This window comes from Amphibalanus amphitrite, unplaced genomic scaffold (assembly GCF_019059575.1).
Source record: "Amphibalanus amphitrite isolate SeventyFive unplaced genomic scaffold, NRLGWU_Aamphi_draft 001638F_arrow, whole genome shotgun sequence".
Taxonomy (NCBI): domain Eukaryota; kingdom Metazoa; phylum Arthropoda; class Thecostraca; order Balanomorpha; family Balanidae; genus Amphibalanus; species Amphibalanus amphitrite.
Genome location: NW_024883131.1, coordinates 24,831 through 40,508, shown reverse-complemented (window position 1 = coordinate 40,508; position 15,678 = coordinate 24,831). Strand labels below are relative to the sequence as shown.

Here is a 15,678-nt window from a genome sequence, read left to right as displayed (position 1 = left end):
GGAAAGGTCACGCCACTGACCTGACCTTAGGTCATGGATATAAAAAATGCGAGATTTGCAAATTGTAGGCGCCCATAACATCATGCAATCCACCAAGTTAAAAACCTCTCTGACAAACACTGCAGACTGGACATGATTGCAAACTTTTTTAGGCTTGGTCAGTTACCTTGACCTGGTGACCTGACCTGACATGACCTGTGGTCAAAAATTTCACACATTGTCCAACATTGATGTACAAAAAGCAACTCCAAGCGGCGCGGCGCTACGCGCCGTGGTTTTTTATTCACGCGCAAAAAAACGCGACAGGGTAGTAACATATGCCCCCCCCCCACTGGGGCAAAGGTTAACCCTCGCCGGACCCTATTGGTTTTCTACATACGCGCCGGCCGAGGGGGGGGGGGGCGGGTACGACCCCTCTCGCCGTTTCGCCCCTGGTGGAGCTAGCGCGTCGCGGAAAAAACGAGCGTGTGCGCCGTTACGAGACGCAGAGACTGGTACCCGAGTTTAACCCGCGCGGGGCTGGGGTCTCCAGCCGAACGCGCGGGGCTGGGGGGGGGGTAAATTTTAACCCCCCCCCCCCTGTTATCTCCCGAACTAATGGTCCTATTTGGAAAATTGAAACGCCAATCGAAAGATCTCATCACGAACAACTAAAAACATGTACTTAATTTTAAGTTTGAGGTCAAGGTCAAGGTCAGGTCAAGGGTACAAATTGCAAGTTCCTACAGTATCGGCCTTGCACCGTAGTTGCCGAAGAATGGAGTCATGGACTGAGACTGATCGCCCAAAACGTGTTCTTAGGCTACCAAGACAATATTCGTTGCATACAATATCATTCAGAGGTCAAGGTCAAGGCCAGGTCAGGTCAGGTCAGGTCACCAAAAACAAAATATAGAAAAGGGCATGTGCGACACATGTTTTATGGGTCATTTTACTCATAGAATTCAATAGGCACACTCAATAAGTGATATGGACCACCTTTGGATGAATTTCAGGTCGAGGTCAGGTCAAGGTCAGGTCAAGTGAGGTCAAATTTTGAAGTTGGTTGTTAAGGCTTAAAAAGGTGTCTATCTGATGCAGTTTTCCACGGCGAATCGAATGGTACTACTTTTGTTTCCGTACGAGGTTTAGAACTTCCAAAAAAAGTCATTTTTCAAAATTTTTGTGTCTCGTGACGTCATACAATTTTGAATAACTCCCACATTTTTGAACCGATTCTTCTAAAACTTGGTATGTAGGTGCACATAGACCACTTCTCTGACATATATTCCGTTTTTTTCGATACACTCAAAATTTTGGATTTTATAGCTATTTTCCCAAAAAAAGTCAGTTTTTTGAAAAATTTTGGGCCAAAATCCAAAATTTTCAAAAAACCGAGATAGCCATTTGATAGCCAAAGTAAAATTACGTATATCCTTTTTTTGTTACGTCTTGATTCCTTTAAAAATGAAGATGTTAGCGGCGTTTGAACTTTTGCCGTTTTTGAGGCAAAAATGGCGAACATGACGTCACTAAAACGTCAATTTCTCAAAAATTTTCCGACGGATTTCGCTCAAATTTTCAGGGAACGTGTCAAATTGATGTAAGAAAAGGTACTGTAAGTTTGGCGGCGCTGCGCGCCGCCGTTTTTGAGATATTGCAAAAATTCGCGAGGGGGGGTAAAATTTACCCCCCCAGCCCCGCGCGGGTTAAGGTCCTAGGTTAACCGGTGACCTCTGAGGTCAGGTCAAGTGCCCCAGGGTACGGTTCAGTTTTTGGTGAATAACTTCGCAAAAAACGGCCGCAGAGCCGCGATTTTGGCAGCATCGTGTTCGCCTCGCTCAGGCGCGTCGAATGATATACTTTTTGTTTGGGTCAGGTCAACTTGGGGTGTTGACCTCAGGTCAAGGTCAGGTCAGCACCCCCAGGTCACGAAGTTGGTCGAAAGAGGTCATGTCGCATATCATTCGATTCGGCAGGTCTTCCTGAGTCCATTGGTGGCTTTCTCGACTCGCTAGCTCAATTTGATCGGGAGTTATTGACGAAAAACTAATATGACCTTGATGACGTCATAAATGACGTCACGGAAGGTCAAAATTGCAAAAGTGACGCATCTAAACTTGCAAGGAGTGCATCAAATCACGATTCTGTGTGCTTGAGATAGTTGGAGATCGTTCCCGGCGCCGGAATAGCAGTTTTCATTTTTCCCCCATTGACTTATAATGGTCACTGTGCCTGTGCCTTTAAGGAAAAGGCACAGGCACAGGTAGGTGCCTGTGCCTTTTCCTTAAAACCTATTTCCCTTCAGTCCCTCCGATACATCCTTTTTTCCATGAAAAACTCCTCCTCCTCCGGCTCCGACGGTGTCAGCATCCGGATCCTTCGCGTCTGTTTCGATTCCATCAGTCACATCCTCCTTTACTTCGTCAACACCTGTCTCACAACTTGTGAATTTCCCGCATCCTGGAAGCACTCCATCGTCTACCCCATCCACAAAGCCGGTAATCCTACTGATCCATCCAACTATCGACCTATCTCCATTGTTCCTGCCTTTGCCAAACTTGTAGAAAAAGTTGCTCAGCAGCAGCTGTACACCTACATGTCTGGCAACCATCTGTTTTCCTCATCCCAGCACGGTTTCCGCTCTTGTCTCTCCACAGAAACCGCGCTCGCCACCGTATCCGATCACATCCTCTCTGCCACCGACCGACAGGAACTCACTCTCCTCTGTCTCCTCGATCTCTCCAAATGCTTTGACGTGATCGACCACACAAAGCTTCTGTCCAAACTTCAAACCTATTCTATCGATCCGACCTGGTTTTCTTCTTACCTCCGTGGCCATACCCAATCTGTTTGCACAGCTGACGGGCGAGGAAATCGAGTCCTCTCCGATCCTCTACCCAATCCTATCGGCGTGTTCCAAGGATCCTCGCTCGGTCCGCTCCTGTTCCAAATATTTGCCAATGACCTCCCCCTCTACGCCCCTGGGGCGCACGTGGTGCAGTACGCTGACGATACTCAAATCTTACTATCTGGCAAAAAAGACTCCCTCCCTCATCTCATTGCAACTTTGGAACAAATTTTGGACTCATTTGACGCCTGGTTTCATACCAACGGTTTGGAAGTTAACACTAACAAAACTGAACTCATCATGTTTGGCTCTCGTCAAAATTGCCGTGGCTTGGATCCCATCTCGATTCGGTTCCGTGAGGACACGATCCGTGAGGGCCCTACGGTGAGGAACCTTGGCGTGATTTTTGACAAGCACCTCACCTGGGACTCTCACGTATCGGCCCTCGTCCAAAAATGCAACGGTATTCTCATCGGGCTGTCCCACGTGCGTCACCACATCCCTAGTGAACTCCTGCCTACTGTGGTCAGCGCCTTGGTCCTCTCGCACGTCCGTTATTGTCTCTCGGTCTACGGAAACGGCTCGGATAAAAACATACAACGTCTCCAAAAAGTCATCAATTTTGCGCTGCGCGTTGTGTCTGGCCGAAGAAAATTTGACCACATATCGGACGTGCGAGAGAAACTGGGCTGGCCCACCGCCCGTCAGCTGTTCGAAATCCACTCACTCAATTTCCTTCACAAAATACGCTGCACTGGGGAGCCGGAGACTATATCCTCTCAAATCCTGACCAACTCTTCCCTGCGCTCACGCTCGACAAGGCGGGACACTGATCTGGCTCTCCCACGCGTGAGGACCGAAGCAGGGAGGCGCCGTCTGCTCTACAGCATCGCCCAGTTATATAATCGCCTGCCCCATGATTTTAGGAGCCTCTCTACGGGAAGTTTTAAACGCTCTGTTTCCGAGTGGTTTTTACGTATTTAGGGATGAGTGAATGGTTCGATATGTTTACTGAGTGCTGTGATTTGGGTGCATTTTAACTCGTTTTCCCCTTTTAACTCAGACGCGACACTCAGAATAGCCATTTTAATATGGAGAGTGTTTTAATTGTCAATACAATACAATACAATACAATGGTGAGATCACGAAAATGACCTGACCTCATATGACCTTTAGGAAAAATCCGAGATCTACAAGTTGTGAGACTCATAATGGATACTAGATCCTGCAAGTTTCATTTCCCTGTGACATCTCCTCTGGCAGTGAGGGCGTTGCGAATTTGCGACATCTGAAGACCGTGCAGAGGTTCACTTATGACGTCATAGGTCAGTGACCTGACCTGACCCAAAAATGCGTTTGGTGTGAAAAGATGCGGCTTGGATCAAAGGTCAGGTATGCTCTCTCTATCGCCAGCGTGTTTGGAGCTATCGCGAAAAAACCCTATGGGTTCTTTTCGGGCGGCACCCGACCCCCCCCCCCCCTCGGCCGGCGAAGGTTAACCTTCGCCCTGGCAGGGCATTTTTCATAACACGCCCTGGCAGGGGGCGTCGATGCGACCCCCCTCGCGATTGACTCTTATGGCACCTAAAAACACCAAATTTGGTAGGTAGGTGGGCCCCCTGGAGTTCTCGCCCCTGTGCAAATTTGGTTTCTCTAGGTCAATATCTAGGTTTTTTGGGGGATATAAATGTAAAAATTTCGCAAAAAAACAGGTCAAAAGTGTTTCGCTTATAACTTTTGATCTAATTAAGATAGAGCAAAAATAAAAGCATTAGTGAACTCATCACGTCAAGGCGCGTCGGATGACGTACTTTTTAGCTTGCTTAAATGTACTTATAGTTTTTCTTTATTTTAAGTAAACTATAAATAATTAATTAAGTTCAAATTAACCAAATTGCAGCATATCGCATATCATTCGATTCAGCTGATCCCCAGGAACATAATGACACCAATTTTTAAGCTCTAGCGTCATTATGTCCCAAGTTATTGGTAAAAACGTCATGTGACCTCAGTTGACCTCATTTGACCTGACCCATGGATAAGTACACCAAACAAAGAAGCACCAAGTGTCCTGCTGTTACGTACTGTGGTTTCAAAGCACAATAGTGATAGAAAGAAGTGGATATCTCCAGTATTTTCCGAATTTAGTATTTTCCCGTAGGCTTAACATTACGAGGCTATGACCTCTAACTGACCTCAGGTCAGTGACCTCAAAAAACCCGAACTAAATGTTGTACAACTCGGTGAACTTTTTTTCTTCTTCAAAAAATGTTTATTTACATAACAATGGCCCAACACAACAATATAAAACAGGACACTTTTGAATCACAACTGTCTGGCGTATCCACAGTTGTATGTGCGGCCCGTCCGGCCAGGCCGGGACGGCACCATTAGCTATGTCCGCCCCGACCCCGGGGAGATCTGTTGGTCCGCCCCGTCCGGGGAGAGCTGTGGGATAACTCCCCGGAGCTCTGGACGGACCGCCACCCCCGCCCGCGCCGCCCCGCGTCTCACGTGCCACGGGGCAGCGCCCCTGTCACCGGCCAGGCCTACGACGCGCCAACTCGCTTGAGCGGCGCGTCACGTGTGAACTTTACGTCACGTGAACACTTTATGTCACGTGTGTCCCTCTGTGTGACAGGACACCCGGTTGTGTGACAGTGCGCCACTTTATGTCACGTGTGTCCCTCTGTGTGACAGGACACCCGGTTGTGTGACAGTGCGCCACTTTATGTCACGTGTGTCCCTCTGTGTGACAGGACACCCGGTAGTGCGACAGTGCGCCACTGTATGTCACGTGTGTCCCTCTGTGTGACAGGACACCCGGTAGTGCGACAGTGCGCCACTGTATGTCACGTGTGTCCTTTTGTTCGACAGGACACCCCCGATGTCCGGGGAACCACGTTCAGCTCCTCCGTCACCGTCTTCGTCAACGTGCAGGACGTGGGGGACAGCCCACCTCGCTGGCTGCAGCCGCCAATGGCCAGCAGCGTGGACGAAAACACGAACAAGGTGGGTCCTATACAATGTTTTTTTCCCATATTTATTGCAATTGAAACCAGGGGAGGGGTGCCCCCTACCCGCATTTGCATTACGAAAAGTTGAGACACTTGCGTTAGTACTTTCAGCAACCGTCACCATTCAAAACGACAAAAACATAGTTTTTGATCCTTTACCGAGCAATCAGCATGAGCCATGCATGAAAAGTACGACTCATTCTACCAGCATCTGCGATGCTGGGCTCCGCATCGCGGGACCGCAGGTTGTTTGAGCAAGCACCTCTGTAACGCCGCAAAAACGCCCGCCGCCAAACGAGAGGATGAGCCTTGCACGTGCAGACCGGAGTGGGAGTGGGTGTGCACTGCACTCTACTAACCGGTCTCTAGCGGTGTGCCAAATTTGAGTGCAATCGACCCGGCGGTTTTCGAGATCTATAAGCGACACCCTGCACGTGCGCACGTGCAACCTGGGTCCCAATTGATTTGTGCACGGCACTCTATTCGCCGGTCTCTAGCGGTGTACTGAATTTAATCTGAATCGGCCCAGCCGTTTCCAAGATCCATGGAAGCGACCCCTACACGTGCGCACGTGCAGCTGCACCCCAACCGTGGCACATGTAAATACATACTAACTGACTTGTGCACGGCACCCTACTAACTAGTCTCTTGTGTTATGCCAAATTTGAGCACAGTCGGTCCAGCCGTTCTTGAGATCTGGAAGCGTCAGCCTGCACGTGCGCACGTGCCAAATGGGTCCCATCTGAGTTGTGCACGGCACCCTACTCGCCGATCCTTAACAGTGTGCCAACTTTGATCACAATCGGCCCAGCCGTTCTCGAGATCTAGAATCGACACCCTGCCCGTGCGCACGTGCAGCGGCACCCCAACCGTGACACATGGAAATGCATTGCGGGGCGGGTGCCTACATCCATGCCAAGGATCAGCGCAATCGGCAAAATAACTACAGAGTTATTACACTTGCTACCGAACTGACACCTCTTCGTTTTGCACGTGGCACGTGCATTAGGGGTCACCCATACGCATCGAGAGTAGCACACTACGTGTGAGAAAGGAAGAAGCTATCTCACTCAAAAGACCGCGAGTGAATCGGTCCAGTGGTTGCAGAGATATAAGGTTTGTAAAGGCGCCCCCACGGCGGCCGACTGCTAATATTTAGCAATTATCAGTGTCGCATCCGCACACGGGAGGTATCCCCGTCACCTGTTCGTATAGTCTAATGTGGTTGGGTTCAAATCACAGTCGAGCCCTGCTTTTTTACAAGTTTTCTTGAAAACGGCACACCGTGCAGTGACGTTCTATACATCAATGGAAAGAGCATCAAAAGTTGTATATTATATTAACTTTTCACCTATATATATTACTAAGGATAAAAGTTATAGAGGAATAAAGACGCTCTCATTGACTTTCCATGTTAAAAATTTCCATTTTCAAACGAACTTTATTAGAAAAAACGATTTTGCACAGCTTAACGAAGCAAAAAAGCATATACTATGTTCCTTTCTCAACATCTCTCGAAAGTTTGAACGAAATCGTGACACATGATTTTGTACCATGCGCGAATGAAAATATCGCTGCAATACTGTCCATTGACTTAACATGGGACACAGCAAAATTCCAACTTTGACCTTGCGCATAGAGGTGTTCCGAGATTCTGGCGGGTGTACGGCGCACACTGGTGTGTGCCGGAACGTGTTTTCCATTAAATGCCTGGAAGAAAACCACCCCTTTCTTGGCTCGTTTTTCCACCATTCGCGATGGCGCAAAAAGTGCCCCAAACCCCCATTGACTTAACATGGGGAAAATGAAAACGCACGTGCCACGCGCAAAAGATTTCTGAGCGAGTAGCGACCGGTGCCATCAGGTAGATCTCCTTTGAAAGTCTATACCCTGAAATTTTTACGAAAATCGTTGCAGAAGTTTTGGCTGGAATCAAGTTGCCCCAATTCGCGGCCAGACATGCAAAACATAGCCCGGTGAACGACTGCTCCGGTTGTTTTTCAATAGAAAAACACAATTCTAACGAATAGTGTTTGTCTTTTCAAACAACCTGCGGTTACCGGCATCTGCGATGCCGGGCTCCGCATCGCGGGACCGCAGGTTGTTTGAGCAAGTACCTTTGTAAACGCAGCAAAAACGCCCGCCACCAAACGAGAGGATGAGCCTTGCACGTGCAGACCGGAGTCGGTGTGCTACGGACTGACGTGCACGGCACCTTATTCGTCGGTCTATAGCGGTGTGCCAAATTTGAGTGCAATCGACCCGGCCGTTTTCGAGATCTGGAAGCGACACCCTGCACGTGCGCACGTGCAGCCTAGGCCCCAATTGACTTGTGCACGGCACTCTATTCGCCGGTTTCTAGCGGTGTACCAAATTGGAGCTCCATCGGCCCCGTCAATTTCAAGATCTGGAAGCGACCCCTACACGTGCGCTCGTGGAGCTGCACCCCAACCGTGGCACATGAAAATACATACTAACTGACTTGTGCACGGCACCCTACTAACCAGTCTCTAGCGGTATACCAAATTTGAGCACAGTCGGCCCAGCCGTTCTTGAGATCTGGAAGCGTCAGCCTGCACGTGCGCACGTGCAAACTGGGTCCCATCTGACTTGTGCACGGCACCCTACTCGCCGAGCCCTAACGGTGTGCCAACTTTGACCACATTCGGCCCAGCCGTTCTCGAGATCTGGAAGCGTCACCCTGCCCGTGCGCACGTGCAGCGGCACCCCAACCGTGACACATGGAAATGCATTGCGAGGCGGGTGCCTACATCCATGCCAAGGATCAGCGCAATCGGCAAAATAACTACAGAGTTATTACACTTTCTACCGAACTGACACCTCTTCGTTTTGCACGTGGCACGTGCATTAGGGGTCATCCATACGCATCGAGAGTAGCACACTACGTTTGGGAAAGGAAGAAACTATCCCACACAAAAGACCGCGAGTGAATCGGTCCAGTGGTTGCAGAGATATAAGGTTTGTAAAGGCGCCCCCACGGCGGCCGACTGCTAATATTTAGCAATAATCAGTCTCGCATCCGCACAAGGGAGGTATCCCCGTCATCTGTTCGTATAGTCTAATGTGGTTGGGTTCAAGTCACAGTCGAGCCCTGCTTTTTTACAACTTTTCTTGAAAACGGCACACCGTGCAGTGACGTTCTATACATCAATGGAAAGAGCATCAAAAGTTGTAAATTATATTAACTTTTCACCTATATATATTACTAACCATAAAAGTTATAGAGGAATAAAGACGCCCCCATTGACTTTCCATGTTAAAAATTTTCATTTTCAAACGAACTTTATTAGAAAAAACGATTTCTGCCAGCTTAACGAAGCATACCAGCAAGTACTATGCTCTTTCCTCTACAACATATAAGAGTTTGGGCGAAATCTATCTCTAAAATTTTGTACAAAGATCGAATGAAAATGTCTCTGCAAAGTCTCGACATCGCCGTCCATTGACTTAACATGGGACACAGCAAAATTCCAACTTTGACCTCGTGCAAAGACACGTTCCGAGATTCTGGCGGGTATACGGCGCACACTGGCGTGTACCCAAACGTGTTTGCCATAAAATGCTGGGAAGAAAACCACCTCTTCCTTGGCTCGTTTTCCCGCAATTGGCGATCGCGCAAAAAGTGTCCAAAACCCCGTTCACTTAACATGGGGAAAATGGAATCGCACGTGCCACGTGCCACGAGGTTTTAAGCGAGTAGCGACCGTTGCCATCAGGTAGATGGCCTCCGGGAGCCCATACACTGAACTTTTTACGACGATTGTACATTTCGTCTAGGCCCCCGTCAAGATGTCTCGATTCGCTGCCAGACTTGCAAAACATAGCCCGGAGAACGACCGCTCCGGTTGTTTTTCAATAGAAAAACACAATTCTAACGAATAGTGTTTGTCTTTTCAAACAACCTGCGGTTAACCGCAGGTTGTTTGAGCAAGCACCTTTGTAAACGCAGCAAAAACCCCCGCCGCCAAACGAAAGGATGAGCCTTGCACGTGCAGACCGGAGTCGGTGTGCTACGGACTGACGTGCACGGCACCCTATTCACCGGTCTATAGCGGTGTGCCAAATTTGAGTGCAATCGACCCGGCCGTTTTCTAGATCTGGAAGCAACACCCTGCACGTGCGCACGTGCAGCCTGGGCCCCAATTGACTTTTGCACGGCACTCTATTCGCCGGTCTCTAGCGGTGTACCGAATTTAATCTGAATCGGCCCAGCCGTTTCCAAGATCCATGGAAGCGACCCCTACACTTGCGCACGTGCAGCTGCACCCCAACCGTGGCACATGGAAATACATACTAACTGACTTGTGCACGGCACCCTACTAACCAGTCTCTAGTGGTATGCCAAATTTGAGCACAGTCGGCCCGGCCGTTCTCGAGATCTGGAAGCGTCGTCCTGCACGTGCGCACGTGCAAAATGAGTCCCATCTGATTTGTGCACGGCACCCTACTCGCCGATCCCTAACGGTGTGCCCAACTTTGATCACAATCGGCCCAGCCGTTCTCGAGATCTGGAAGCGTCACCCTGCCCGTGTGCACGTGCAGCGGCGCCCCAACCGTGACACATGGAAATGCATTGCGCGGCGGGTGCCTATAACCATGCCAAGTCTCAGTGCAATCGGCAAACTAACTACAGAGTTATTAGACTTGTAACCGAACTGACACCTCTTCTTTTTGCACGTGGCACGTGCATTAGGGGTCACCCATACGCATCGAGTGTAGCACACTACGTTTGGGAAAGGAAGAAACTATCCCACACAAAAGACCGCGAGTGAATCGGTCCTGTGGTTGCAGAGATATAAGGTTTGTAAAGGCGCCCCCACGGCGGCCTACTGCTAATATTTAGCAATAATCAATGTCGCGTCCGCACATGGGAGGTGTCCCCTTCACCTGTTCGTATATTCTAATGTGGTTGGGTTCAAGTCACAGTCGAGCCCTGCTTTTTTACAACTTTTCTTGAAAACGGCACACCGTGCAGTGACGTTCTATACATCAGTGGAAAGAGCATCAAAAGTTGTATATTATATTAACTTTTCACCTATATATATATTACTAACGATAAAAGTTATAGAGGAATAAAGACGCACCCATTGACTTTCCATGTTAAAAATTTTCATTTTCAAACGAACTTTATTAGAAAAAACGATTTCTGCCAGCTCAACGAAGCATACCAGCATGTACTATGCTCCTTTCTCTACAAGATATAAGAGTTTGGGCGAAATCTATCTCTAAAATTTTGTACAAAGATCGAATGAAAATGTCTCTGCAAAGTCTCGACATCGCCGTCCATTGACTTAACATGGGACACAGCAAAATTCCAACTTTGACCTCGTGCAAAGACACGTTCCGAGATTCTGAGGGGTATACAGCGCACACTGACGTGTACCCAAACGTGTTTGCTATAAAATGCTGGGAAGAAAACCACCTCTTCCTTGGCTCGTTTTTCCGCTATTGGCGATCGCGCAAAAAGTGTCCAAAACCCCATTGACTTAACATGGGGAAAATGGAATCGCACGTGCCACGCGCAAACGAATTCTTAGCGAGTAGTGACCGGTGCCATCAGGTAGATTGCCTCCGGGAGCCCATACCCTGAATTTTTTACGAAGATTGAGCGATTCGTCTAGGCCCCACCCAAAATGTCTCGATTCGCTGCCAGACTTGCAAACAGGGCTCAAAAAAAGCTCCGTCCTGCCGATGAGGTCGGCGACCACGAATGCTATACCATTTCCCAATGGTGCGACCAAAAACGCGGAATATGAGTCAAATTTTCGAAGAATATCTTTGAAAAACTATATAAATATTGTTAAGAATAGTGCCACAACTTCAGCATCACTTATGCGCATCATTTAGTCAATGGTCATGGTTACTTCCACTTTACAACCTAGACGGTGAGCAAACATACCACTGTTGTAGGATAAACTACCACCTTCCGTACACGGGAATACTACCACGTTTCCCCATCGGCGCTCGTCGGCGTTTTCTGTGCGACCACCCGTGTTAAACCAATGGGAAAGAGTGGTTGTCAAAATCGCCGACGAGCGCCGTTCATTGGTCGCCCAAATGGTCTCCTACTACGTGGTAGGTACGCGGCGTGGCGTATTACGGGACGGGACGCTCACCCCCGGCCGTCCGGCCGTCCGCCAGCTGACTGCCGCCGTGGGGGAAGGGACGCCGAGGGGAGGGGTGGCGTCCGTCGGGTCAGCCAGGGGAGGGGTAGGGATTCAGGCGCAAAATTTCACTCTTTCGTTTGTTATGGTGTATTTAGGCTGCGTTCGGGCAGCCCGGTCACTGCGTGGAAATTCTACGCCGAGGAATTCCTCACGCAAACGTGTTTGGTCAGCGCGAAACGCTATGGCCAAACGGCCGAAAGGTGATCGTTTCCGTGAGGAGCTCATCGGCGTAGAAACTCCACGTGGAAACCGGGCTGTCCGAACGCAGCGTTAGCGATCAAACCGCTGCTTTTAATCCATGTTGTAATTACAGATTCGTGTACATTGTACACAGCCCCGTAGCCCGCTTCATACGGGCTACGGGGCCATGGGAATAGCAGCACTTAGAAGTTAATTACTTTAAAAAAAACATTCCATTGCCTGTCCGACAACCAAAGAGCCATGGGTAGTGGGCAGCCGGTGCTGCGACCACAATATGAGTAAAACTTGTGGTCGGCGACCACCAAACACCTTTTTTGAGCCCTGCTTGCAAAACATAGCCCGGAGAACGACCGCTCCGGTTGTTTTTCAATAGAAAAACACAATTCTAACGAATAGTGTTTGTCTTTTCAAACAACCTGCGGTTACTTCCGATCAAATACCAGCATCTGCGATGCTGGGCTCCGCATCGCGGGACCGCAGGTTGTTTGAGCAAGCACCTCTGTAACGCCGCAAAAACGCCCGCCGCCAAACGAGAGGATGAGCCTTGCACGTGCAGACCGGAGCGGGTGTGCCACGAACTGATGTGCACTGCACTCTACTAACCGGTCTCTAGCGGTTTGCCAAATTTGAGTGCAATCGACTCGGCCGTTTTCGAGATCTGGAAGCGACACCCTGCACGTGCGCACGTGCAACCTGGGTCCCAATTGACTTGTGCACGGCACTCTATTCGCCGGTCTCTAGCGGTGTGCCAAATCTGAGCACAGTAGGCCCGCCCGTTCTCGAGATCTGGAAGCGTCGCCCTGCACGTGCGCACGTGCAGTTGCACCCCAATCGTGGCGCATGGAAATACATACTAAATGACTGGTGGACGGCGCCCTACTGATCGGTATCAAGCGGTATGCCAAATTTGAGCACAGTCGGCCCAGCCGTTCTTGAGATCTGGAAGCGTCAGCCTGCACGTGCGCACGTGCCAAATGGGTTCCATCTGACTTGTGCATGTGCACGGCACCCTACTCGCCGATCCCTAACGGTGTGCCAACTTTGATCACAATCGGCCCAGCCGTTCTCGAGATCTGGAATCGTCACCCTGCCCGTGCGCACGTGCAGCTGCACCCCAACCGTGACACATGGAAATGCATTGCCCGGCGGTTGCCTACATCCATGCCAAGTATCAGCGCAATCGGCAAAATAACTGCAGAGTTATTAGACTTGTTACCGAACTGACACCTTATCGTTTTGCACGTGGCACGTGCATTAGGGGTCACCCATACGCATCGAGAATAGCACACTACGTGTAAGAAAGGAAGGAGCTATCCCACACAAAAGACCGCGAGTGAATCAGTCAAGTAGTTGTGGAGATAGAAGCTTTGCAAGGCGCCCCCACGGCGGCCGACTGCTAATATTTAGCAATAATCAGTGTCGCATCCGCACACGGGAGGTATCCCCGTCACCTGTTCGTATACTCTAATGTGGTTGGGTTCAAGTCACAGTCGAGCCCTGATTTTTTACAGCTTTTCTTAAAAACGGCACATCGTGCAGTGACGTTCAATGCATCAGTGGAAAGAGCATCAAAAGTTGTATATTATATTGACTTTTCACCTATATATATTACTAACGATAAAAGTTATAGAGGAATAAAGACGCTCCCATTGACTTTCCATGTTAAAAATTTCCATTTTCAAACGAACTTTATTAGAAAAAACGATTTTGCACAGCTTAACGAAGCAAAACAGCATATCCTATGTTCCTTTCTCAACATCTCTCGAAAGTTTGAACGAAATCGTGACACATAATTTTTTACAATGCGCGAATGAAAATATCGCTGCAAAACTCTCCATTCACTTAACATGGGACACAGCAAAATTCCAACTTTGACCTCGTGCAAAGAAACGTTCCGAGATTCTGACGGGTATACGGCGCACACTGGCGTGTACCGGAACGTGTTTGCCATAAAATGCTGGGATGAAAACCACCCCTTTCTTGGCTCGTTTTTCCGCCATTCCCGATGGCGCAAAAAGACCCCCAAACCCCCATTGACTTAACATGGGCGAAAATTCAAACGCACGCGCCACGCGCAAAAGAATTCTGAGCGAGTAGCGACCGGTGCCATCAGCTAGATCGCCTTCGAAAGTCTATACCCTGAGATTTTTGCGAAAATCGTTGCAGAAGTTTTGGCTGGTATCAAGTTGTACTGATTCGCGGCCAGCCATGCAAAACATAGCCCGGAGAAGGACTGCTCCGGTTGTTTTTCAATAGAAAAACACAATTCTAACGAATAGTGTTTGTCTTTTCAAACAACCTGCGGTTACCAGCATCTGCGATGCTGGGCTCCGCATCGCGGGACCGCAGGTTGTTTGAGCAAGCACCTCTGTGACCCACTCACCATTGAACGCAGCAAAAACGCCCGCCGCCAAACGAGAGAACAAGCATTGCACGTGCAGACAGGAGTGGGTGTGCTACAAACTGACAAGCACGGCATCCTATTCGCCGGTCTATAGTGGTGTGCCAAATTTGAGTGCAATCGGCCCGGCCGTTTTCGAGATCTCGAAGCGACTTCCTGCACGTGCGCACGTGCTACCTGGGTCCCAATTGACTTGTGCACGGCACCCTAGTTGCCGGTTTCTAGAAGTGTACCGAATTTGAGCTAAATCGGCCCTGCCATTTTCAAGATCTGGAAGCGACCCCTACACGGCCGCACGTGCAGTTGCACCCCAACCGTGACACACGGAAATACAAACTAACTGACTTGTGCACAGCACCCTACTAACCGGTCTCTAAAGGTGTGCCGAATCTGAATGCAATCGGCCCAGCCGTTCCTGAGATGTGGAAGCGTCACCCTGCACGTGCGCACGTGCAACCTGGGGCCCAGCTGACCTGTGCAGGGCACCCTACTGCGCGGTCTCTAGCGGTGTGCCAAATCTGAGCACAATCGGCCCGGCCGTTCTCGAGATCTGGAAGCGTCACCCTGCACGTGCGCACGTGCAGTTGCACCCCAACCGTAGCACATGGAAAGGCATGGTCCGGCGGGTGCCTCCATCCTTGTGTGGTTTCAGCAGAATCTCCCCAGGAATTACCGCGGTATTGTCATTACAACAAAAGTGACACCTCTCCGTTTTACACGTGTCACGTGCAATGGGGGTCACCCGCATGCATCGTGCATAGTAAACTGCTTGTAAGAAGGGTATACTACCCCACACAAAAAACCGCAAGTGAATCGGTCCAGTGGTTGCGGAGATATAACTCCTGCAAAAACGTCCCCACGGCGGTCGGCTGCTAATATTTAGCATTAAATCGCATCCTTGAATGAGAGGTATCCCCGTCACCTGTTCGTATACTGTCTGAGCCAAGACCATATATAGGTCTGAGCTCAAATCTCGATAGAGTCGTGCTTTTTTACTATATTTCTGAAAAACGGCACAGCGTGCAATAACGCTCTATATAT

The 15,678-nt window shown here is 49.4% G+C and overlaps 1 protein-coding gene across 1 annotated transcript in view; it reads left to right on the top strand.

Annotated features, from left to right (window-relative positions):
• LOC122374321 (cadherin-related family member 1-like) overlaps nucleotides 1-15,678 on the top strand; it is a gene marked incomplete at its 3' end in the record, with an annotated part of 100,236 nt that overhangs the window by 65,781 nt on the left and 18,777 nt on the right. Inside the window, exon 7 of the mRNA XM_043352991.1 lies at nucleotides 5,708-5,842. Within this exon, the coding sequence (XP_043208926.1) occupies nucleotides 5,708-5,842 (135 nt within the window). The remainder of the gene's footprint in view (nucleotides 1-5,707; nucleotides 5,843-15,678) is intronic.